We start from the raw sequence: 25396 nt of genomic DNA, 5'->3' as shown, positions 1-25396 counted from the left end.
ATCTTTATTTTAGCCCAGTGCCCCACTCAGTGCAGAGCCAGTTGGATGAGGTTGGATGTAAAGCCCTTGTAAGTAGGAGAGTCCTGATTTTGGCCACGTGCATCTGAGTGCTGTCCCTTTGTCACCAGACACAGGGACTTGTGTAGCTGAGCTGCAAAGCTCATCCTCTGGAACAGGAACAACTGAGGATTTGGTGGTGGAAATTGGGGTGGAAATGAGTTTTTGAGGAAGAGCTGGTGCAGTAAATCCGAGCTGAGTTTTGAGCTGTGTCCAGTCACTGCACCAAAATAAAAAGGTAGGAGGAGGAAATCAGGGAGTGGAATGTGCTTGGCTTCTTTCTGCATTGCAGGATACTTGGAATGGGATTTATAAAGATCCACACATTCCTAATTTCAGGCAGCAGGGTGCTGGTAGGGACAGTGACCTCTTGATGCTGCAAAGCTTCTGTGAGTGGACACAAGCTTAAGAGGAAAAGACCAGTCTGTGTGCAGGAGCAGCTGTTTAAAAAAGCTGAGAGAAATAATCCCCCTCAGCTACAACATGATCCCCAGTAAATTGTTGGGATACCAGCTGTCAAGTCAATGTTTGGTTCCTCCCTGTGCCCACATGTCTTGGTCTTGTGCCAGCACTCAGGAGCTTGTGCTGCTCTCTTTGAATCTGAGACACAGCAGGTAAGGGCTGTTTTCTCTTCATGTCTTGGAGGGGTTTGTGCCCCAAAAGCTCAGAATTCCTGATTCACACCAGTGACATTTGGGAGTTGGGATTTTAGAGGTGTCTTGCTTGGTGCAGTTCTTTCCCCCAAGTTGTGCTTGTGACTTATGGACATGGATCCTCTTTGGCCTTGGTGCCTCACCCTGCACCTGAAAAGTTCTTTGGATCCTCTGCTCCTGTCACAGCCTCTTCCAAGCCAGCTGGAAACTCCTGTTACTTCTCTCCAAAGACTGTTCAAAACTGCTGTCAATCCCCAGACTCTGTTAATTAATCCAGAGATGTGTTGATGCAGAGGGGAAGGAGGGAGGGCATTTGGGACAGTAAATCTTTCTCTTTTGGTGTGTAGACTCCAGTTTTGATGCTCTTTAATACCTCTTTCTTTTTTTCTTTGTACAGGCAGTGTCTTTCAAGTAGGTGGTTTTTGAAATTAAAGGTACTTGAACAGGGAAGCAGCCCTGGGAATAATCTCCTTGAAGCTGGGAGGCAACACTGGTAGGGAATTGTTGGAATCCTGAGGCTAGGGAATTTTAAACTTTCTGTGCTTTCTGACACTGACCCTCAAAAGAACACTGCTTTTGATTTCAGGCCTTCAAGAAGGCTTCCAAATTTGAGTGATGGAGTTAGAATCACTGGTGTGTAATTAGAATAGAGGTGTATAATTTCACATGGTGAAGGGTTTTGAATTTGGGGTTTTAGAATATAGTAGTAGGTATGGGACAAGATGGAGGTTCTTGGGCATTGTCTCTTTCTTCCTTCTTGTTCCTTCTTCATGATTTCAGGCAGCAGTTTTTGGATTGGATAGTTGGTGCTGCACTGCAGGTCACAGGTGTTTGGTTATTGGGTCAAAAGTATAAATAATATAGATGTTAGCTTTTAATTGGATAGTCAGGCTTTAAAATACCTTGTAACTAGCTAAATTCACCTCAGTTTTCTCACTTTTGGCTTGATAGCTAGAAGTGCTGAAGAACTCTCTGTACTTTAGTTGAGATTTAATAAACAACCCAGTCCCAACAAGAAATCTGTCTCTTGAGCATTCAATCCTGACTCTGAGTGAAGGCAGAAGAAAAAAGCAAAGCACTGTCAGGGAATCACACAGCCCAGGGAATGGGAAGAGAGGCATTTAAGCTGGCATGACCCCGAGGTGAGCTGCTGGCTGCCCCTTTCCAGCCTGCCTGAGCTGTGCCAGGGCTCATTGGAGCAGGTCAGGCCAGGCTGAAACATCCCGTGCCCATCAGCAATCAGGGAGGGAAGGCCTGGGGCTGTCCCTGCCTGGGGCTGTCCCTGCCTGGGGCTGTCCCTGCCTGGGGCAGGGAGCACTGTTGTGCTGCAGGTGTGTAAGTGAAGCACAGACAGCTCTGGCCAGTGTTCCAGCTCTGTGCATCCTCAGCAGAGCTCCCTGCAGGATCCAAATCCTCCTTTCATCCTCTTGGAGCTTCTTGCTCTGCACTGAGCTGCTGCTTTACCCTGTAACTCCTCTGTTTGAGCCCAGCTTACAGGGTGAGGTGAGGCTTTGGCCCATGGAATCATGGAATGGTTTGGGTTGGAAGGGACCTTAAAGCTCATCTAGTTCCATCTTCTGCTGTGGGCAGGGACAACTTCCATTCTCCCAGGCTGCTCCAAGCCCCATCCAGCCTGGCCTTGGACACTTCCAGGGATCCAGGGGCAGCCACAACTTCAATCTGTGCTTACAGGGAACAATTCCTTCCCAATATCCCATCCAGCCCTGCCCTCTGGCAGTGGGAGCCATTCCCTGTGTCCTGTCCCTCCAGCCCTTGTCCCCAGTCCCTCCCCAGCTCTCCTGGAGCACTTCAAGGCACTGAAAGGGACTCTGAGCTCTCCCTGGATCCTTTTCCAGGTGAGCACTCCCAGCCAGGCTCCAGCCCTTGCAGTGTCTCTGTGGCCTCCTCTGTACTCCAAGTCCTCCCTATGCTCAGTCCCAGCTCTGGAGGCAGCTCTGCAGGGGTCTCACCTGAGCAGGGCAGAGGGCACATTGTCCCCAGCTGTTGTCCCCTGCCTGTCCCTGAGCTCTGTCTGCTCACAGCCTCCTGTTCCCAGCCTTGCTGCTCTGTCTCTGTCTGGGGCAGACACCACGGAACGTGCCTGGCTGCACCATCTGCATCCTCACGCCTGGGCGCCTTTTTGGCCTCCTCGGTGGTTAACAGAAATAGGTTTTAATTAAAAGCTCATTATCGAGTTGTCATGTAGCATTAGTAAATAAAAATAACTTTTACAGCCCTGCCTTGTGACTCAGTAAGTGGCAATTGAAAATATTTGACATCACGTTATTTAAAACAAAATTGACGAATATTAAATTTTTGATTCCCTGTTTGCTCCAAATGGGCTTTAAATCTAAATAAATTGTTGTCTGTGGCACTGTGGTTATCATTCAAGTCCAGAAGGAGAAATAAGTGTGGTCTGCAGTCTCAAAATCATCTCCATTTCAGTTGTAAGCTGTTGTGCCTGGGTGGTTTGGGCATCTCCTGTGGGATGGGGGTTTGCAATAGCTACAGGCTACGTCCAGTATCTCATTCCCAGCTGGTTAGTGGAAGGATGCTCTGCTCAGGCCCAGCTCTCCCTTCTGCCCTCTCCATCCCTGTTTCAGTGGTGTTATGTTCTCTCGTTAAAATTTGGTTCTCAACAGGAATAACTTCACTCAGAGCACTTTTTCTTGGTGCTTGGTTCCTTTTTCTCAGCAGTCCTTTTGCTGTTGTGTCACAGCAGGGGCTCTTGCCTCTCTTTGCATCCATAGCACAGATCTAACACCTAATAAAATTATCTGCAAAGCAAAAAACCATTTTCTGTGTTATTTACGGGTAAATTGGTGCAGTAAAATACTCTGTAAATGTGAGTCATTTCTGCAAGGTCGTGCGTTAACCTCGTGCCGTGGGTGGGGTGTGCAGGGACTGCTGCTCTGGCTTTCCCTGGGAAGCAGCTGAGCCTTGGTGTCCTCTGCTAACTTGACTCTGCCCTTATTAGCCACCCTGAGCCCGGGAAGAGCTGAAGCTCCAGGGGTTTGTGTTTGTGATGAGCAGAAGGTGAGATCTTCATCTGTACCCACTGAGCAGAGTCGGGTTCTGTCCCCTGGAGTTTGAGCACCTCCCTGTTGTCCCAGGACAGTCTCTTGTGTGAGGAACCTAAATATGAAATTAAACCCATCCCTCTTGCCTCCCTTTTACCACATTTGACATTGTTGGAAGAAAAGCATCAGCCTGACAATGTTTTGGGAATCTCTTTTCTGTGCAGACCCCTTGCTCAACCCTCTCCATGCAGAATTGTTGTGCCCCCTTGTCCCTTGCTGCCCATTTTTTTAGAATTGTGGATTATCCTGAGTTGGAAGGGACCCACAAAGATCGAGTCCCACTCCTGGCCCTTCACAGAACCCCAGCACTCCCACCCTGTCCACCCCTACAGCGCTGCCCAAATGCTCCTGCAGCTCTGGCAGCCTCGGGCTGTGCCCATTCACTGGGGAGCCTGGGCAGTGCCAGCACCTTCTGGGGGAGGGAAGAACCTTTCCCTGAGCTCCAGCCTGAGCCTCCTGACAGCTCCATTCCCTGGCTTGCCCCCCCTCCTTGTCATCCCCTGATGAGGGGACCCGACAACCCTTCTGTTCATTTTTGGAGCTGCTTTATCGAGTCGGGAGCTGAGGAGCAGTTGTGAAACCTGACAGAGAGGTTATGCTCCGAAATAAATCGTGCAGTTGACTGCGAGTTGGAAATGACTCCCGGTGCAGGTTAATAAATAATGCAAACCCTTGTTAATAGATGCCAAATGTGCCGTCTCAGCCAGAGAAAAAGATGATGCCAATAATCTGGACTGGAAATACTCTGTTCTAGCCACTGGCTGCAGAGTTTTAAGTGTTTAGTGCTGTTAATTTAAAATGCTTTGCTGATAGATTGTAACTGCTCTGTACTTAGTAAAGAACAACAAACAGCTCGGTGGAGTAACAGCCTGTTTATAAAGCACCACATTCCCATATCCCTTCCACGACTCCTGAATTCCTGCAGCCACTCGTGCTCCTGCTAATGGGAAAGGAGCTGCAAATGTCAGAGGTGCTGCCTGCAGCACGGGGAGGGTGCTGGAGTGACGCATCCCGCTCCATCCCGACGGTCACATTGAGGTTATCATGATGGAGCTTTGTTACAGCATCATGCCAGCCACCCCAGCATACGGCTCAGAAGGTATTTTTCTGCTCTGAGCTTCTTAGCTTTGTTTTCAGGAGCTCAGAATGGCTTTCAAAATCATCTTTGTGCTTCAGGTGTCACTTGAGTGCCGCGCAGGGGATGGCGTGACGGACACAGGTTTGATGGGAATGGCCAGCCTGTCCTAGCTGCTCTCCAGGCTCGCTGGACAGCAGCTCTGTCCATCCCCTCATGCCTTGGAAGGGCTTTTATTTTAGTAGTTTACAACCACAGAATGTTGCAGTTAATGATACAAGTGAAGTGTAAAGTATGGGTGAGGAGGGCTGAGGTCCTGGATGTCTGTAAAGTGGTTGGAGTTCAGCTGTCAGAAGATGCCACTTGAATGCAGATCGTTATTTTAAGTACCGAGGTGTGGAGGGAAATCATGTCTGTTGGAATAAAGGTGGCTGCTGATCATTGATAAATTTAATGAAGGTAATTCAGTGCAGCTGGGGAGGATCTATGCTCTGTTATGGCTGGAGTCTCGAGCATTGTGCAGGAATGTTAAATGTCTATTGCTGCCACCACAGAAACTCGTGGTGACAAAGCGCTGGTGTAAAATGCTGCAGCAGAAGCCTCCATTAAAATACAGTCCCTTAAAGGGGGGCTTGTAAAAAAAGGAGAGAGAGTTTTTAATGCAGGCAGATAATGATATGGGAAGGGGGAATGGTTTTAAACTAAGAGGGGAGATATTTAGGTTAGGTGTCAGGGAGAAACCCAGCTGTGAGGCCCTGGCACAAGGTGCCCAGAGAAGCTGTGGCTGCCCCGGGATCCCTGGAGGTGTCCAAGGCCAGGTTGGACGTCCTGGCATAGTGGAATGTATCCCTGTCCATGGCAGGGGGTGGAACTGGGTGATCTTTAAGGTCTCTTCCCACCTAAACCATTCCAAATTCCCATCACCAAGTTAAAAATGCAGTGGTAAAAACTGCACAAAGCTCCTGCTTTAATCCTCAGTGCTGCTCTTCCAAACAAACTGGTGGTTTGTGTTTTGAGAGGAAACCTTTGGGTTTTGTCAGTTGTTGAGCAGGGTTTGGGTAGCTGAGGTGGCTCTGTGAGGAGTCACAGCCGGTGCAAATTCCAGGTTTAACACACTGATCCCATGGGATGTGGAGCGATGTCCCGGCGCTGCCGAAAGCAGGAGCCTGTCCTGGGAGGGTTTGGTGCAGGCACTGCTGTGCCGAGACTGAACACAAGACCTTCTCTATCATTTTAGGGAAGGAAAAACAGCCCATAATGCTTTATACAAAGCAGTTTAGTGAAGAAATAGCCTTTTGCTGGCAGCCTGTTTTTATGTGCCTGCAAAAACGGTACCAAATAGCTCTTTTAATGGGCCTCACTCTGTTTTGTCTGAGCCCTTGAATTAACCTCCCACTTAAAATCATAGTCAGGAAAAGATCTTCTGCAGTCTGAGCCATCCTGTGCCGAGCTGGAGCCCATCCCGGGGGCTGGAGGATAGTGAAATGTGTGAAATTAGGAGGGGTTATAATTACAGCACTGCCAAACTTGCTGCTCCTGGCGTTTTGACCCCGAGGTGTTGACAGCGCCCGATCCGAATGGCGGCGGGCGCTCCGGGGGCGGTGTTTTTGGGGAAGGTGCTGTCGGCTTTGTCCTATTCCGGGACTGTGAGCGGGTGTGTCTGTGCTCTCAGAGCAGCGCCGGAGTCATCGCTGCAAGGCAGAGCTTGGCTGAGCTGGGCCTGGCTGTGCCACAAGGCGGCAGTGGGGGACAGCAGAGCGCTGATACCGTGTCCAGGTGGCACCAGGATTGAGTTGTAGCGACAGGAGAGCGCGAGGGCTTTGGAGTAATGGCCGTATGTCTCGGTCCAGCAATTGTTTTCAGCGTGCAGATGGAAGACCAAAGTGGCTTTGGCATATTAGATTCGTGTGGTTTATGTCCCTCTTCACCTCTCTGCCTCCCAACACCTCCCGGTTTTATGAGCAAACTTCAGTAGCATCGTGGATGCAGCTGCAGGATTGCTCGAAGGACGCAGTCCTTGAGCAACCAATTTTCTCTGCTCCTTGGCTGCTTTTGCCAACATTTTCAGCAGAAAATGCGGTTTGACTCTATCAAAATGTGCTCCCAGAGAACTGCTGACATCAGTGGTAATGATGGGGATTTTGGAGCTCTTTTTCCTTTCTCTTCGTGCAGGGTCGGTGGCTCTGGATGCACATGCTCTGTGCAGGGGTTGTGTCACTGCTGATTTTGTGGCTCCTCTCTCTGAGCTGTGGTGCTCATGGTGGTGCTTGTGCAGGGCTTCCTGTGCCTGCAGGGAAACATTAAAGCCACTAAGGGGCAGTTCAAAGGGATTTTTATTCCCTGCTGGCAACAGACAGGAGCCTAAACCTGAGCTCAACAAAAGCTTAAATGAGCCCTTAGTTTCCCAGGGCAAAAACCAGGAGCTTTACAGTGTCATTTTTTGGAAAAGGGGGAAAATCACATCTCAGTTTCCTACAGAGGGAGGAGCTGGTGATCTGCAGATGAGATCAGATGGAAGGAGATAAAGTGTGCCTTCTTAGGGTGCTTTCATGTCTGTACCATATGCATTCACTGGGGGTTAAAGTTGACCTTGTGAGGTGAAAACAGTGCATTTGGTTGAACAGAGAGAAGTTCTGAAATCCATCATCATAACTCTGCTTGCTGTTTGCTCTCTGGCAGGTGAAGTGGAAAGGGAAGGACCTGTTTGATCTGGTGTGCAGGACACTGGGACTGCGGGAGACCTGGTTCTTTGGGCTGCAGTACACCATCAAGGACACCGTGGCTTGGCTCAAAATGGACAAGAAGGTTGGAACCAAAGTTCACCAAATCCCCCAGAATGGTTTGGGTTGGAAGGGACCCTGAAGCTCACCTTGTTCCAAGCCCTTGCCGTGGACAGGGATATTTCCCTTGAGAGGTTGTGTGGGATGACAAAGGAGAACGTCCTTTCTTCTTTCTTTGAATGCCTGAGGTTGTGTGATGGATGAACTGGGATGGATGAACTTAAATCTCATCTCTGTGGTATCTGGGGGTGTCAGACTGGTAAAAGCTGGCAGAGATGCCCCATCCCAGTATCTCTGCACACTAAATCCCTTGGAGACATTTTGGGACACAGACATGCTGGGGTGCTGCACTTCAGGGTGGCTGCAAAGCAAATGAAACCTAAAACTCTCTCCTATGTGCCCTTGGCCACAAAACCATCAGCAGAAAAGTGGAGTTGCCTCTTGTTTTGTTGCTGAGAAATACAGTGAGCTTGGGAGGAGAAAACACAGAGTGAAAAGGAGACGTGGATAAGGGAAGAAATGCTTCCCAAATCTGTGAGGAGGTGTCAGATGTGGCTCTGTTCACATCTAAAGGTTGTGACACTGCAGCCAGATGGTCATGGACACTGAGGGAGGTCTCACCTCTCAGGCTGAGGTTTTAAACCAACATTTAACTGGGCAGTACCAGGGCAAGGTAGTAAGCAACACACTGAGATAAATTCAGTGCAGGGAAACAAGGAGAAAGTCGGGTGGTGGCGCAGCAGGATCCAACATCACTCCTCAAGTATCAGGAGAGGCAACGAGCATGTGGCAGATCAGGATCAGCCTTCACTGTCTCATTTCTCATGCTGTTTGTTTCAGCCTTTTTTTGTTCCTTTGCATCATTAGGAGTGTCAGAAATGTTTGTTTTCTTTTTTTAACTACGGTGCCTGAACTATTTAGGTCTGTTCTAGATGTCTAAAAGTGTCTGACAGAAGATGTGCTGATCTGAACAGAAGGGAGCTGGGTCTTGGCTTGAAGAAACCAAATGGCTTTTGTATTCCACAGGTCCTGGATCATGATGTCCCCACAGAGGAGCCCAAAACCTTTCACTTCCTGGCCAAATTTTATCCTGAAAATGCAGAGGAGGAATTGGTCCAGGAAATCACCCAGCACTTGTTTTTCCTGCAGGTAGGAATCAATACACTGCTATCCAACTTGAGAGAGAGGGAGCCAGGGTCAGAGAGCTGGTCAGCAGAGTGTGCTCCACATTCTTGTGTTCACACATCTCCAAAGGGACTTGTCTTGAGCAACAAAAACTTCCTAAAATAGGTGAAGGATGGTTTTTGTGGAGGAAGCAGTCTGCCCAGACTGGCAGACCTCTGAACTGGCAGTCAGGAATGATGAGGTCATCCATAATATCCATGGGTGGTGGCTCAGGGACATGACTCTGTCAGCCAAGGGCTGATGTCCCTCTGCAGGGTGTGGGATGAGCTGTGCTGAGGGGTGGCAGCTGCCTTTGGATGTGATGGCATCATTGTGTGGAGCAGGGGAGTTTCATCCTGGAGAGCAGAGAGCAGCCAGCCTGTTCCAGGCTGTACAGCAGAGTTCCCCTCCTCACTAACCAGCCTTCAGGTAACTGGAGCAGAAGAACATCTCAGCACCTCAGCTCCCTGATGGAAAAACAGGGGAGAAGGGGAAACCTCAGAGTCTCACCTGCCCCAGGAACTCCTGCCTTTCAGTGAATCATTTGGGAACTGTGATGAACACGTTCTGGTTGCGTTTTCTAATTTAAATTACACTACAAAACTTTGTGTCCTGAAAAATGAGTTCAGCTGATGATGTGGCAATGCTGCATGGCTAGTAACAAGGAGCTGCTATCACAGGAGCTCTCTTTCAGAGACATAATCAATTTTCTGCCACAGAATCCATTTTCTGACACTTTTTCCTCAGAAGAGTTGTGTCAAGCATGGTTACAGGGAGTAGAGCCCTCCTAGTGAGACCCCTGGGTACTCTGGCTCTTTATTTGAAGGTAAATTACAAAAATTTTTAAAAGTCACTCATTCTTACATTGCTTACACCACAGTCAGGACAGCCTGGATTTGGGAATACCTCTGTAGCCTGCAGGGTGTCCTGCCCTTTCCAAGTGAGCTCACCTGCCTCTTGAGGCTCCTCACTTTTCCAAAGTCCATCTTTTTCCTCCAAAGCCAAAGTGTTCAAAATGCAAAGTATTCCTGTTAATTTCCAAGCTCTGTCTCGTGCACTGGTGTCTCTGTAGGGTTATTCTTGAATGCCTCATTTGCCAGGAGCTTTATCCACGGTGAGGAAAAATGCTGTTGGCATCTTTCAGAAGGAAAATCAGAGAGGAAAAGCCATTCAAGCTGCGTTTTCTAAATGCAGACCATGACTTTGCTTCTGGGATTTCTGTTCTGAGAGGAGCCTGGGCTCCTGAATGCATTTGGGGAACAGGAGCAAGCTTGTAAACTCTCCTGTTTTTTATCTTGATGCAGCAGAATATCTGCTGTGATTATGTTGTACCCAACTTTGAGGACTCAAAGCACGTTATAAATTCAAATTGATGTTCCTGCATCTCTGACAATCCATTTAAACCTCCCAGGAAATCGTAGGCTTTTAAAATTTTTTCCCCCCTATCTTTAATCAGGAAAACTAAGTGTGCCAACCCAAAAAATATTGAACATGACAGGTTTAATTTTTTAATGCACATAAAGCAAGGAAGTAAAGCTGTGCCTTGGGGGAGCTGCAGGTTGGCTCTCCTGGGAGTGCACACGGGGCTCTGCCTGCTGCTGAAAGCTCTGCCACAGAGGTGACCCACAGCTCTCCCTGCTGGGATCCAAGGAATTGGCCTCCAGCACAGGTGAGCACTGACTCACAATGAGGCCTGAATGTCCCAGAGCAAAGCTTGCAGTGCTCAGAGCCTCAGCTGCAAGCTGCTCTTTTGTTTAGCAGCGTGGCTGGATGTCCTATCAGTCAGTAGCTCGTGCCTGAAGAGGTTTTATCACTGTGTTTACATGCAAGGTTCCACCTCCCCCTTGCCTTTAGCAGCAGGATAGAGGTGCTGTCATTTTCCACATACAAATTTACCTCTTCTCACCAACCTGTCTGAGAAAGGTGGTCTGTGAAAGCCCAAGCCATTCTGAACTACCAGAGACTTCCTGGGCCTGGGCTGTGATTAGTGTTAAGAAAATTGTTAACTCTGTGTGGTTGACAGCTCCAGTTAAAACAAACTGCAGCCATCTGCTGTGACAGTCATGCTCTGCTGTGCTCCACTAAACGTGTGTTATCTGTCCTTTGCTGCTCTGTGTGCAGGTGAAGAAGCAGATTTTGGATGAGAAGATCTTCTGTCCTCCTGAAGCCTCTGTCCTGCTGGCCTCTTATGCTGTCCAAGCCAAGGTAGGCACCAAAGGCTGCTCCAAGGGCCTGCTGGGGTAGTGTTGATCCAGGTGGAGCCACTTCCTGGGGAAAGGGAAGGCAGGGAAAGCTGTGAGAGCTTGGCAAGTGAGGGGACTGCCCCAGCACTGCTGCCTTCTCCACATGGCTGGTTCCTGGCTACCTCCAGGCATTGGATGGGTTTTTGCTTTCTCTTTCCAGGACTCTTTAGCAAATGATCAGCTCATGAGCTGCAGAGCCTGCTTGAGTACTGCTGGAGCAGGTGAATTCCCTGAGCCTGAGGTTTTTTGGATCTCTCCGTCCTGCTTTTGCCAGTGTAGCCAGAGGCAAGCCAGCCATGGGACTCCCAGCTCCACTGCTCCCCCTGAATACTTGTCTTGATGATGACTTTTTTTTCAGTGCTAGAGCCTGCCATATCCATTTTATTGCACTGTGAAAGGGCTTTTTGGCTTTTACCTTTATTTTGGGTGTTTGACCCCACCAGACAGAAGGAAAAATCACTGTTCATTGAGTTCCCCTTGTTCCTCTGCTGCATTCTGCTCTGGGCTCAGAGTGGGTGTGTTTTGCTGAGGATTTATTCCAGGGGACACTGTTTTCTAGTTTGGGGTTTGCAGTCTTGGATAGCTTGCCCAGGGCAGAGAATCTGGGATGCAGAGCAGCCCAGGGTTCTGTGGCAGGAACATTCTTGCAGTCAGGGATGTAATTTCTCCCTGTGTATGCACAACATGTGCTGCTGCTCAATTACCAGCTCCTGGAGCTAGCTCCAGTTTGTGTGTGCAAAAATCCTGCTTTGGGAGGGAGAGGAGCAACTGCAGTCTGGGCACAGCCCAGCCACGTTGTCTCTGCAGCTCCTGTTGGTTCTGATTCTGGGTGTGATTTTGGGAGGGTTGGGCTCACAGGACTGCAGGCAGGTGGCAGTGCCCTGGCTCTGGCAAGTCCAGCTGTCCTTGAGGAGCATGGCTGTGGAGAGGTTTAGGAGGAACAGCTCTGTGGGACTATCTTTGCTGTCAGTGCAGGAGAGGTTTGGCCCTGTTGCCAGAAGAGAGGGCCTGATCCAGGTTGGTTTTTTCCCTATGGGCATGTAATTTTCCTCATAACTTTTCAGTCCACACTCTGAGTAGAGCCCTGGGTGCCGTGTTCTTTGATGGTTCTTTGAATTTACAAGAAATTGGTGTTTTCTCCTCATAATCAGAGTATTGATGAAACCATGTTTTGTTCAAGAGACTCATCAGCTGGGCAGAGAAAAGTTGCTTTTAGAAATGTTTCTGTTTGTGTGAAACATTCATCACTCTTATTAGAGTGCATGAGTAAACACTTCCTTGGCTTTCTTTCCATTGACCTGAGCTGAGGATACACAGGGAATGACTTTTCTGGCTGCCAGAGTGAACAAACGTTGGGTAAATATTGAGCTCTGTTACCTCGTGGCTGGGACAGCTCCTGCTGACGTGCTCAGGAACAGGCTGTGACTTGCTGCAGGTTGGTTGTGCTGTCCCCTTTGTCCCCTTGGCACCCTGAACATCCTGGGGTGTTGGGAGGAGGTCACATGGAGTCAGAGCAGTGCTGAGATCAGGAGAAGATGGAGCAGGGATGACTTTTCTGCTCTTCACTGAAGGGCTTTTCTTCAGACATTCCTTTCCTTGCTGCCCCTCCAGCCTGGGATTCCCCTTCTGCTTTCACTCCCAGCAAAGGCAGAAGCTGAAAGCACATCTTCAATAGGGAACTGGGAAGAAAGATGTTGCAGGTCATCTCCTTGCAGTTAAATAGGATAATGCTGTCCTTCCTGGACAAGAAAGCAGGCAGAGAGTGCAGTAATTTCACTAATAACGTGCTGATTTGCATGATTAGGGACATAATAGCCTGACACAGCAGTGTGTGTGCATCCAGCAGCCACTTACTGACAGCCAGGTGCTGCTGGTCCATCCACACCAACCTGAGGCAGCAAAGGAAACAGGGGGGTCATAAAAATAACAGCTTATTTATTTCTCTCTCATTGTGTTCATTTGGGGAATTACTATGTGCTTTCCCTTCCAGCCCTATTCAAACCACCCACAAGGCTTTCAGAGGTTGGAGGTGGCTCAGGTTTTAAATAGCTGGGAAAGATGTGGGATCAACTTTAAAAAAAAAAAAAAAAAGAGAACATCCAGGAGGTTTTTCTATTTTTTGCCCCTTAAATGCAGGTCACTGCTGTGCTGCAACTCTCTCAGCACTTCAGATCTTGTAGCACAGCAAACAGCTCTTTAATTATTATTGTTTTTCCCTCAAACTGCAATACTTGGTGTTAATTTGTAGCTGAGCTTGCCTGTGTTTATCCAACAATCTAAGCCAGGCCTATGACTGTGGTAAAGGCAATTCCATGTCCAATCATGAATATTAATCATACAGTTCAATTAACAAGAGCTGAAATTCCATGACAGTTTGAAAGTAATGATTTAATTGAAAAGGCCTTTAGAAAGTATGTTTGCAAAATCATTTGAGCCAACAAATTCTGCAATACTTAAGCCATTTGTTGATTTTTGGCTTGTGAATAATTAATGTTCTCATCCAGACTCCCCTCTCAGTACAAATATTCCTCTGGGACATGACAGTATTTTTTAGCACATGAAAAGTCACATAATCCATACTTAGTCTCAGACCTCCACAGAAGATGACAACAGAAAATAATCATGTTAATCCTATTTGCTATTATTTTCATCACCTAAAAATGATTTACTTGCTGCCTGTTCAAAGTTACTGGAGTTGCTTCCTTCACCAGTGCCACAATTTTAGTGCTGCTTCCTTTTGAGGGGAGCTCAGGGGCTGTGTGCCTGCAAAGTGCTGCATCCTGAGGAGCTCCAAGACCTTGGAAGACAGAGAGTTGCCACTGCTCTTGGATGAAGTCCGGGCCGGTTTTGTTCTATTAATTGCAGTCTGAGTCAGTGTTGGTTGTTGCTACATGCTCCCTTTGCATCTGCATTGGCTCCAAATCAATATTTGTGTCTTTAATCCCCACGTGTTGTCTCCCAAGCACAGAGGTGGGATGTGTGTAGACTTTTGATGCTGAGCTCTGGTTTCGGTGCACGGTGTGATGGTCCTGGTACAAAAAGGAGGCCGAGAGGAAAAGCCTCCTGACTTGTTGTATGACCACCAGGTGCCTCCTGTGTTTAAAAATTGTCACCATTTTGCACTTCCTGAGCTAAGGTTGCTCAGAAAAGCAGGGAGGGAAGGGCTGCCTTGCTTGCAAAGAGAGTGGCTTGAGCAAACAGCACTGTGTCTTGTGCAGCTGGAGATTGTCACCTCTGTCACTGCAGAAGTCCTGGCTGCCAGGTCAGTGGGAGTCACAGCCCTCCTTGTACGTGCCTCACATGCTTTGTTCCTCCCCCCTGAGCTTGCTGGGTTGTTGGAGGAGCCGTTTTCAGCCTTTTCCTGCCCTCTGAGGCCATGCAGGAGGTAAATTCATTTTCACATGCACCGCAGGGACACGCGGCTCTTCAATCTGTTAATAAGCAGTTTTCTTTCTCAGTCACTTTATATGCTGCTCAAAGAGATGTAAATCTAAACAAATACCAGTAATTAGTGGATGTGCTTAACAAATCTGAATTAGATTCCATGACCCAGTTGAGCAACAGACCTTCTGACAGAAGAGCCACCACCTGCCTGAGAGGAATCTGTCAAACTCCTCTCATTTTTTTTGATACTTATTCCTTAGGGTGATGAGCAGCAACAGAGGAACTGCCATCTGCCTAAACCTGGATCAATCCTATCCATCAATTTCTGGGGACAGGTCTTTCTCCATGTCTTATTTCCTTATTCCACTAGCTGGGGAGCTGCAAGGACTTCTCAGCTATAGAGTATTGCCCCACATTGGGGGAAATGTTCATTAGGGCATGATAATGAGAATAGAATAGACAATCATCATCTAGTCCAGCTGGACTACAGGAGAACATCAACTCGTGATGGTCATCAAGTGAAGTCATGGGAAGTGGTGGAGTTATCATCCCTGGAAGTATTCAAAAACTGAGTAGATGTGGCTCTTGGGGACCTTAGGGGTGTTCAGTCACAGGCTGGACTTGATCTTGGAGACCTTTTCCAAGCTTAATGATTCTGTGATGGTAGGAAGTTCTGTTCTGCTCCCAGCTCTGCTGCATGGGTAGAAGGAATCTCTTTGTTTCTATTAGCAATGAAATGGCAAACACAGTTTTTTCACCTTAGAGGGCAGCAGGCTCTGTGCTCATGAGCTGAAGGGGTGAGCAGCCCATCCTTACTGTCTCTCAGGGTTGGGTGTGAGGGGATGAAGAGTTTGACTTGCTCTTGTTAATGGGGGATGGGTTCTGTGTCTGTGCTTCTCCCCAGTACGGTGACTACGATCCCAATGTGCACAAGAGAGGCTTCCTGGCACAGGAGGAATTGCTTCCCAAGCGGGTAAGGAGCTCAGCAGAGTGGGGGAGCTCGTGCTGTCTTGGTGCTTCTGGCTCTCTTGCTGAGACCTGGTCTCTGTCTCCCACCTATCCCAGGTAATAAACCTGTACCAGATGACTCCAGAGATGTGGGAGGAGAGGATAACAGCCTGGTACGCAGAGCACCGGGGCAGAGCGAGGTGAGCCTGTGCTGCTGGGCTGGGTCAGAGCCAGTCCCCTGCCCTGGAGAGTCACCAGGCTTTGGGGAGCTTGGGCAGGCCCTGGATGAGCTCTGCCAGCTGATTAATCCCAGACATCTCTGCAGCAGCCTCAGGAAGAGCTCAAAGCTTTTGCTGATGCCTCTGCTTGTGCCCTGCTGTCCCCTGGTCACTGTCGTGGCCCTCAAGAGAATTTAGCAGTGATGCAAAATAAGGACTCACCTGCATCAGGGATCTGGGAAAAGAAACAGGGATTCAAACTACATGGCTGCCTCAGGTGGCAAAACTTTCCTTTTGGGGATAAACCTAAAGCCATGGATCTGAAGCAGTGGCATTCCAGCCAGGGATTTCCTATTTGTGCTGAAGGGATTGGGAGGTGAACAAAGCCAGGCCTGGAGTGCTGCATCTCAGCAGCCACTCAGATGCTGGCAACTGCAGAGTGGGATTTGCTCTTGGACTTTATTGATCTGCCAGCAAAGACAGGATTGACCTGTGTGATAGAGACAGTCCAGGCTTTAAAACCTGGTGAGTGCTTAGGATCAGCAGGAGCAGCTGTGTGCCTCTCTGATCCTCCCAACCACTCTTCTGCCTGACAGAGATGAAGCTGAAATGGAGTATCTGAAGATAGCCCAGGACCTGGAGATGTATGGCGTGAACTACTTTGCCATCAGGGTGAGTTGAGTGGGTTGGGGTTTGGAAAACAAAGCAGGTTGTTTTCCTGCCAGGGTAATCAGCATGTCCTAGAGAGCCAGGAGAGTTGGGAGGTGGCATTTGGGAACCCCACCTGTGCTGAGGGGAGGCAGCAGCTCCTGGTACCCAGTGCTGGGTCACTGCTCAGGAGCAGTGGTTCATGTCTGACCATCTCAGTGATTTCTGCTCTTTCCTTTCCTCCTGCAGAATAAAAAGGGTACAGAGCTGCTCCTTGGAGTTGATGCCTTGGGTCTTCACATTTATGACCCAGACAACAGGTTGACCCCTAAAATCTCCTTCCCCTGGAACGAGATCCGGAATATCTCCTACAGTGATAAAGAGGTATGGATATGTCTCACCTCCTCCCTGAGAGCAGTAAGAACACAACTGGGATTTAAAATGATTTCTCTTGGCTTCTCTCTCTGCTGTGCTTGCTCTCACCAGCTTAGCTAAGGGCAGCTCAACTCCTCCAGTTGAAACCTTAATCCAAGCCTTGCTGAAACTGTGCAGGAGTGGGCGTGCAAGGGGTCACTGGGGAGCTGGTTCTCCTCTTTGGTTTCAAACCTTCTATGTAATAATCTTTTCAAAAACCCAAAATTGCTGTTGATGTGCTTAGCCCAAATACCAGAGTTCAGAAGTTAAAATCTCTTCTTTACTGCATATATTATGGTATTTATTACTGTGGATATATCCAGTATTATGGAATAGAGGGTGATGTATTCCTGGGGAGAAGAGCTCTTGCCATCTCATTACATCATCTTGGGTTTCAGGCTGCTGGGCTTGACATAGCAGCTGGAATATTTTTAGGAAGTTAAGCAATTTAAGCCCTCTGTCAGATAGTTATTTATTAAATCCAGAGTCCAAATATGAGTCTTTGGGATTGTTGGCCCCCAAAACCTAGTTGAGAACAGAAGTGCAAGTGGCTGAGGAGGAGGGACTGAGTAGCTCCGTTGTAAGTCTGAGAGAGCTGCTCAAAGAAACCAGCTGCTTTCATGGTAAGGAAGAGAATTAACTTCTTAATTAAAAATGGTTTTCTAATCTAAACATGATATTGATCAGGGGAGCAGCTAAAGGTTTCTCATCAGCTGCGTTTATTGCATGTCTTGTGAAGTTTTATAAGCAGTAAATCTGTGCTGGAATTGTCTCCACTTGCTTTACTCCTTAAAGAGCTTCACGACTCTGCAGAAAAGCCCAGCACAGAGTGACTTGCAAAGCTTGCCTGCCTGTGACAGTGCAGTGGGAGTCCCCAGAATGCAGGGACTGACCCCTCCATAAGCAAGCCTTGCCACAGGACTGTAGCAGAGCTCTCTGCAGGGAAAGATGAATCCCTTCCACCAGCTCAATCATCTGTGTAATCAGGTGCCCACCCTGACCTCATACAAACAGGGCCAGTAACTGGGAACAGCAGCTCTGCTGACACCACACTGGGGGTTATCCCTCCTAACAAAGATTGACTGTTCACAGGGAGCTGAAATTCCTCTCCCAGCACATTCCTGCTGCTGCTCTCAGAGGCTGCTGGGGGCTCTGCTGGAGCCCAAATCCAGGGACATTCATGCACGTCTGCTTTTGTGAAAGTCTTAAAAGATTGGCTCTTAAACTGCCAGAGCCAGGCAGTGCCAGGGCAGGGGCCTTTGCAGGCAGGGCCATGTATTGACAGATCTCCCACTCTAATGGACACACTCTGTCTGCTCCAGCTCCTCAGCCCGTTATTTCTGTAGCGTGTGGGGGAGTGATAGAATATGTGCATGTCTCCTAAAAAATGCCATCTTGCAGAGCACTCCATCTCTTCAAGTACCCTTTGCGATAGTGCACAGACTTCTCTCCATCCAAGGGCTGCATTACCAAAGCCCTTGAGGGATTTGTGCCACCACTGGCCTGTCAAGAGAGCCACTGTGGGAGAGCTTTGGAGAGGGTGAAGCCAGGCCATGGGTAGAGCTTGGCACATGGAGTGTGAATACAAGTTAGAGCCAGGGAATAAAAGTTTGAATTGTGGGGAAGTCTTAGGACAAGGCTGAATTCTGGAGAAGAAAATGTATGGAAAATTCTTCTGGGGAGCTCTTATGAGTGGAGGTGTCAGTGGGAAGGGCAGCAGCTCCTTGCTGTGGTCCTGATGCAGCTCTCCTGCACTTTTAACTCCCTGACAGGGGAGTGCAGCCAGGTGGGAGTCAGGCTCTTCTCCCAGGTGACAAGTGACAGGATGAGATGAAACAGCCTCAAGTTGTGCCAGGGAAGATTTGAGTTGGATATTAGGGAAAATTTCTTCATTAAAGGGCTGTCAAACCCTGGCCCAGACTGCCAAGGAAAGTGTGGATGTGGCACCTGGGGACATGGTTTGAGGGTGAGCATGGTCAGGTTGATGTTTGAATTTTATGATCTTGGAGGGCTTTTCCAACCTTAATGATTCTGTGGTTGCATCAGTCAGCTGAGCTGGTTCTTCCTCCCTTTGGAAGCATCCTGAGTTCCTGCTGTGGTTTCTGTGTTCCCTGCAGCTCCCAGGAGAGCAGCATCTTGCCTGGGGAGGTGCTGAGCTGACCCCCCACCTGTGCAGGGCTCTCTGCAGAGAACAGCAGCTCCTGTGGCCCCCATGCTTTCCTGACTGGAGGAACAGTTGTCTCCTTGGCTGCTTTTGATGCGAGTCCTCTTTCTTGGCTCAGAGCCACAGGGACAGCTCTGAGCCGTGTGTCTGACCCTGCTGACCTGCTCTGAGCCAGAGCTTTCAGGAAGAATTTTATAGCAGCCTTTTTATTAAATGCACCACTCTCTGATAACTCTCTCCCTCTTTATTTTTTCCTTTTCAGTTTACGATTAAGCCATTGGACAAAAAGATTGATGTTTTTAAATTCAATTCATCAAAGCTGCGTGTGAATAAGCTGGTGAGTGCACAGACAAGTCTTTTTTTACTGCCTACAGCAGTGGGTTCTGCAGAGAGTGTGAGACAACGAGCTTTTGGGGCTTTTCCTTTGAGAGGGAGCTGCTGCTGTGTGCTTCTGATGGGGTGTAGCAGTTACTGCTCACTGAAGGAGGGAAGAGAGAGACTCAAGACAAGCTGCTCTACAGAACCTCTCCTCCTCCCCTGTTTTTGTGCTCCCTTTTAGAGCTCTTGGCTTTCAGCTGATCTAAATAATGGAAGCACTTAGTAAATCCAACTCCCAGCTTTGCTCAGTTCCTTTCTTCCCACATGGATCTTTCCCATTCTGCCCTGTGTTGTAGTTTTCCCTGTTTTGGGAGGCACTTTTACCAGAGTCCTAGCTTTTCCTCCTGGGGACACTCTTCTTGGACAAGGATGGGCTGCACTGAGCTGTCCATCTTGGAGACCAGCTTTAGCTGATATTCTGGATTTGTATCCATTGTCTCCAACCAGGGACCTTTGCAGTCCTGGTTGTTGGCTGTGCTTCGTGTTCCATATGAAATGGGGCTTCCTCATTCCCTGCATCATCAGGTTCATAGTGCTGAAATTTTCAGAGAAGTCATTTGTGACCTGGGTTGTGGCTGTCCCATCCCTGGCAGTGTCCCAGGCCAGGTTGGACAGGGTTTGGAGCAACCTGGGATAGTGGCAGGTGTCCCTGCCCATGGCAGCAGGTGGCACTGGATGATCTTTCAGGTGTCTTCCAACCCAAACCATTCCACGATTCTGTGATTTTATGAAATGGAAGAAGAGCATGTAAATCAGTCCTTTAGAAAAGAATCCAATTTTAGAATCTTGCTTTTATTGCCAAAAAAAAAAAAATTTCACTCCTCTGTGTGCCCACCTTGTGCTAACCCTTCTCTAGCACTGCCACCTCCCTGGTCCTTACCAGAGATACAGCCATACTGGGCTCAAATCCCTTCAGCAAAGGTATCTGGAGATGCAAGATGGAGATGGAAAATTTTGATAACCCTTCTGTTTGTCCAAGTGGAAAGTGGTTTTCCTTTCTTTTTATTTTTCTTTTAATTTATTTTTTAATCTCAGTGCCTTAAACGTACACTGAGAAGGTGCAAGTTCATCTTGAGCCTAAAGAAGGGGGGTAGTGAGAACTGGGGGACCAGGCAGAAATTTTTATTTCATTATTTGGCCTCTTGCCTTTTTAGAGTGGGTGTAAAACAACACCCATGCTGTGCTGGAGGCACAGAAAATTGGTCTCTGTGAAGAGCTGCTATACCCAGGAGCTGGTATTTGGTGTGGGACCTGGCTCCCTGCCCCTCCTACAGCTGTGAGAGCTTGCAGGGTTGGAGCTCAGTGGGTGGAAACACTAACAAGCACCAAATCAAAGCAATTCTAGTGGTTTTGTGTGTCAAGAATACAAACCACCTCATTGCCATCGTGTGTACAGCTGTTTCTCTCCACTCTTCACCCCTGACTGGAACAGATCCTTCAGCTGTGCATTGGGAACCACGACCTCTTCATGAGGAGGAGGAAGGCAGACTCGTTGGAGGTGCAGCAGATGAAAGCACAGGCCAGGGAGGAGAAGGCCAGGAAGCAGGTGAGCCACATGTCCAATAAGCAGTGAGCCAAAATCAGAAATGCAAATGGGCTTGGGAAGGACAGGTCTCTGGAATGACATCAGAGCAGCTTTGAGGGAAGGTCCAGCTGAACATTTTTTAGTAGGCTGCTCCCAGCTCTCCAGTCATCTCAGCTTGGCTCTGCAGGTTGAGTTCAGCTCCTAGTTTGGGAATTAAACTGAGAGGACAGGAGGGAAGAGCTGCTCTGGGTGTCCACAAGTGCATGGCAAGACCTGTGTGTCGGGACAGTTGATAAATCAGGGGCTGTGAGGGGAGCTGTGCTCTGCCATAGCTCTTTGCCTCATTTCTAATTGCAGGGTGATGGAATGCATGCTGCCATTCCAGGCTGTGCAGCCTGGAATGCAAATTCCAGCTGATTCCATGCTGGCCTCTCTCTGTGCCACGGGTCAGCCTGGGCAGCGTGGAGCCCACGAGCACAGATCAGCAAATTGAATTGTATGAATCATTGTTTTCTGCTTGTAGACCTTTTCTACTCACTGAAACCCACACAGCTAATCTGAGCACTGGTGCTTGGAATATAAATGGCCCTTTGGCAGGGAAGCCACTAGAGAGGAGCAGGAGAAGCCAAAGCAGTTGCTGCACCCAGCAGGGACTGTGCTCACAGGTCTGGGTGTTACTGGGTTTGAAGGTGGCCACAGAGGTGCTTGTGTGGGGTGGAGGTGCTCAGCTGGCCTGGAAATGGGATATGGCTTGTCCTTCAGGGACCTCTCTCAAACCTAGTGTGGTGCTGAGGTGCTCAGCTGGGCTGGAGGTAGGACATGACTTGTTCTTTAGGCTCCTCTTGGTTTTTGTGTGGTGCTGAGGTGTTCAGCTGGGCTGTAAATGGGATGTGTCTTGTCCTTCATGTACCTCCCAAGGTGCTTGTGTAGTATTGAGGTGCTCAGCTGGGCTGGAGGTGGGATGTGATTTGTCCTTCATGCACCTCCTGAGGCAATTTTCCCTGGTGTAGCTCATGGAGTGGCAGGAGAGGTCTGGACTTGAGTCACTACAAGCTCCACTGGGGAAGAGGGACTTTGTGCTTCCCACAGGGATTCCTCTGGTCTGTAAAGAGTTGGCACTAAAGAACCATTGAGGTTGGAAGAGCACTCTGAGGCCTCCAGCCATCACCCCTCCACCACTGTGTTCACAGAGCCGTGTCCTCAGTGGAGCACAAGGTCCTTGGAAGGAGCAGCTCAGTGTCCTGACAGCCTCAGGGATGGGTGGTCAGGCATTGGGATAGGCTGCCCAGGGAAGTGGTGAAGTCACCATCCCTGGAGGAGTTCAAAAGTGGATGTGGCACTTAAGGGGTATAGTTTTGTGGTGTACACAGTGGTGCTGGGATAATGGTTGGGCTTAGAGGACTTTTCCAACTTTAACAATGCCAAGAATCTTGTGAGGTTTTGATGTGTTTGGATAACACCACACCCAAGATCCTGTGCTTATTTGTGCTGCTGGAAGAGGTGAGGGCTCTGGGAGGGAGCAGCAGCTTATGGCTTCACCTAAGCTCCCAAATCCAGAGCACGTGGGCTCCATGGGAAAAGTCAGACTCCTGTGTGAGCTGGCTGCCCTGCTCCCTGCTCCCTCCCAGCATCCACAATCGTTAACTGCTTTCAGATAGTCCTATTAGATCAGGAATTCTTGTTAATGGAAGTCCTGAGCGGGATGCAGATCATAATGATAATTAATGAGGGGAACCTTTAATAGAAGGAAGCAGAACAGTTGGAACAGTGGGCGTCCCGCTTTCAGAGCACAGCTGGTGTCCAAGGAGCAGAGAAATGTGGCTTGTCTCACTTCCTTCCCTTATTAAACCCAGCAGGTCTCCTGTCCTGGCTGCAGCATGGATATTTATAATGCCCCATTCCCTGTGGGGCTGGAGGGATTAAACTCAGTGTGTTAATTAGCCCAATGGCTCCCTTGGGCTCTTGGCTAGGGAAGAGGCAGTCCCTGGGCACAACAACCCTCCCAGCATCTTCTGGGAAGGGCTGGCAGATTCTCGTGGCTTGGAACTTCCCCTCCTGGAGAAGCATTGCTGTTCCCTGCATATGGAGAGGGCTTGTTGTATCCAGGAATTGCCAGAGGTGGTTGCACTGTGTGTGACCTCCCTCTGAACAAATGGAAGTGAAAGCTGGATTGGGTATCTGATCAAAAGGAGCAGCTAAACTTGTCCTTCAGCCTCCTGCCACGTGTTGTGGTTTGAGAGATGCCTTCAGACTGTCCTTAAGCCCAGTCCTACTGTAAGAAACTCCAGAGAGTTAAGCTGGAGATCTTGAGACCTACTTGTCCTGGTCTGCCCTGTGTCTCAGCCTAGGAGGGCACTGTCTGGGGACACTGTCACCTGCAGGCAGCTGCTGTGGCCATGCTGTGAGCGACAGCCTGAGCAGAGGATGGGAATTGTCTCAGGACTGGCACTTTTCAAGTGATCATCAAATAGGCTGCTCAGGGCAGTGGTGGAATCACCATCCCTGGAAAGGTTAAAAAACCATGTGGATGTGGCACCTTGGGACATGGGTTAGGGGTGGCCTTGGCTGTGCTAGGGGAACAGTTGGATTTGATGACCTTGAAGCTCTTTTCCAGCCTGAGTGATCCCATGATTCTGTTCTTGGATCAGGTCACCCCAGTCCTGGGATGTTCCCGTTGTCACTAAGCAGAGAGGAGGCAGCAGTGCTCTTTCTCATCCATGGAAAACCTTCCTCATGTGTGTTTTTCTCCTCACTTCCCCAATCCCTTTTTCCTAGATGGAACGACAGTGCCTGGCACGAGAGAAGCAAATGAGAGAAGAGGCTGAGAGGACCAGGGATGAGCTGGAGAGGAGGCTGATGCAGCTGAAGGAGGAGGCAACCATGGCCAACGAGGCTCTGGTAGGTCCCTGGAGGCCGTTTCCCAAGCACTGCAGCTGCTCCTCACTCTTTCCATTGCAGAAGCCATTTGGAAGTGCTCTGTGACTGCCCAAAGACTGCTCCCAACCTGCTGCCAGGGGCTGCATGGAGCTATTTCATCCTGCTGGGCTGCTGGGGAGGAGCACAGCGGGGATGATTTGGGACAGAGCCTGGGCACATCCAGCCTTGCAGCAGACGGAAGGGAGGGGTTCTGTGGAGCGTGTCGGAGCGAGCGGCTCGGGCCTGCTCCGGGGCACATTTGGGCAGACATTGGCTGTGCTCAGTGGCCTCATGTGCTGCAATTGGCAGATGAGGTCGGAGGAGACAGCGGATCTGCTGGCGGAGAAGGCGCAGATCACAGAGGAGGAGGCCAAGCTGCTGGCTCAGAAGGCGGCCGAGGCCGAGCAGGAGATGCAGCGCATCAAGGCCACGGCCATTCGCACCGAGGAGGAGAAGAGGCTGATGGAGCAGAAGGTGCTGGAGGCAGAGATGTTGGCACTGAAGATGGCCGAGGAGTCGGAGAGGAGGTCAGAGGGTACAGCCTTGCAGCTGCTTTGCTTCCACCCCCTTCAAGTTACCCCTTTGAGTTGTTGTCTCCCCTCAGCTTCCCACATGTCCAACAGCAAATGGCCCTTTGGCCCAGCTGGTTTTTCTCCAAAAACCAGCTCTGCTTTTGGGTGCTTTCTGCAGCTCTCCTCTGCATTCCCCAAAGTATTTAACTGTTGCATCTGGTGTTGATTGGGGTGATAGTAAGTAAGAAAGCAGGAAGGGCCTTTGCAGGGGTTTTACAGAGATGTTTATTTCAGCCACACTTGTGCATCATCCATGGTTCAGGGAACAAAGGCCGGGTAATTTGTGAGGGTCCAGGTTAAATACATGAGATGAGCAGGGCAGGGAGAGCATCAGAGACCAATTACCAGGGGACATGGGCATGTCACAAGGGTAGGGTTAGGGCAGAGGGCCAACAGGGAATCAGGGTGAGTGACCAGAGACTGAGGGACAGGGGCTGAACAAGGGAACAGAACAGGAGTATCAAAAGAAGCAGTGAGAGAGGCCTCTCATTTTCTGTAATTGGGAATGCCTGTCAGTCTCCACATTTAATGATGTTAGTAATAACATTTGGGGGTTGTTCTTCCTCTGGATAGTAGATCTACATTCCCTATTCTCTCCTTACTCATCTACTTACCTCTCAGTTGTTTAGGTCTCCTTTCCAGCCATGAGTTCTGAGTTCATGAGTTCAAAGCCTTGAACAGAGTCTTTGCTTCTTGTTGAAACTGGTGTTTCCATCCTCCTGATAGCTGAGCCCAGGTCCCACGGTGAATGTGGCAGTGAGCAAGTAAAAGATCAGCCTTGTTTCCTTCCAGCTGATTGCTCTTCTCTGTGTGAGAGCCTGCTGGGTGCCAGCCCTTCTGCTCCAATGACCTCAGCCCTTCTCCATCTCTCCTGCCTATTCCACACTGTGATCCTGTTCTCCATCCTCTCCTTCCTCCTGGCTGCAGTCTGCTATTTGCTGTTTGCTGTTGGTCTTTGCAGGGCAAAGGAGGCTGATCAGCTCAAGCAGGACCTTCAGGAGGCTCGTGAGTCGGAGCGCAGAGCGAAGCAGAAGCTCTTGGAGATCACCAGCAAGTCTTCCTACACAGTAAGAGATTTGTGCTGTAATTCCCAGTTCCCTGCCTTCTGTGTAGCCTGGGGGAGCCTCCTTCTCCATCCCAGCCATGGAGGGGGCTGAGCTGTCTCATTGCTGCTCAG

At 49.2% G+C, this 25396-nt stretch overlaps 1 protein-coding gene across 4 annotated transcripts in view; it reads left to right on the top strand.

The window, feature by feature from the left end:
- The window catches only part of NF2 (NF2, moesin-ezrin-radixin like (MERLIN) tumor suppressor), a 45931-nt gene that overhangs the window by 4156 nt on the left and 16379 nt on the right, over positions 1-25396 (top strand). For all 4 annotated transcript variants that reach the window (XM_079322816.1, XM_079322818.1, XM_079322817.1 and 1 more), the window contains exons 2-13: positions 7545-7670; positions 8672-8794; positions 10931-11014; positions 15341-15409; positions 15502-15584; positions 16199-16274; positions 16500-16634; positions 19091-19165; positions 20639-20752; positions 23507-23629; positions 23957-24174; positions 25181-25286. In XM_079322816.1, coding sequence (XP_079178942.1) covers positions 7545-7670; positions 8672-8794; positions 10931-11014; positions 15341-15409; positions 15502-15584; positions 16199-16274; positions 16500-16634; positions 19091-19165; positions 20639-20752; positions 23507-23629; positions 23957-24174; positions 25181-25286 — 1332 coding nt within the window. The remainder of the gene's footprint in view (positions 1-7544; positions 7671-8671; positions 8795-10930; positions 11015-15340; positions 15410-15501; positions 15585-16198; positions 16275-16499; positions 16635-19090; positions 19166-20638; positions 20753-23506; positions 23630-23956; positions 24175-25180; positions 25287-25396) is intronic.

Source organism: Erithacus rubecula, assembly GCF_903797595.1.
Source record: "Erithacus rubecula genome assembly, chromosome: 19".
NCBI lineage: Eukaryota > Metazoa > Chordata > Aves > Passeriformes > Muscicapidae > Erithacus > Erithacus rubecula.
Note: the sequence above shows the minus strand (reverse complement) of the source record. Positions and strands in the feature narration are given on the sequence as shown.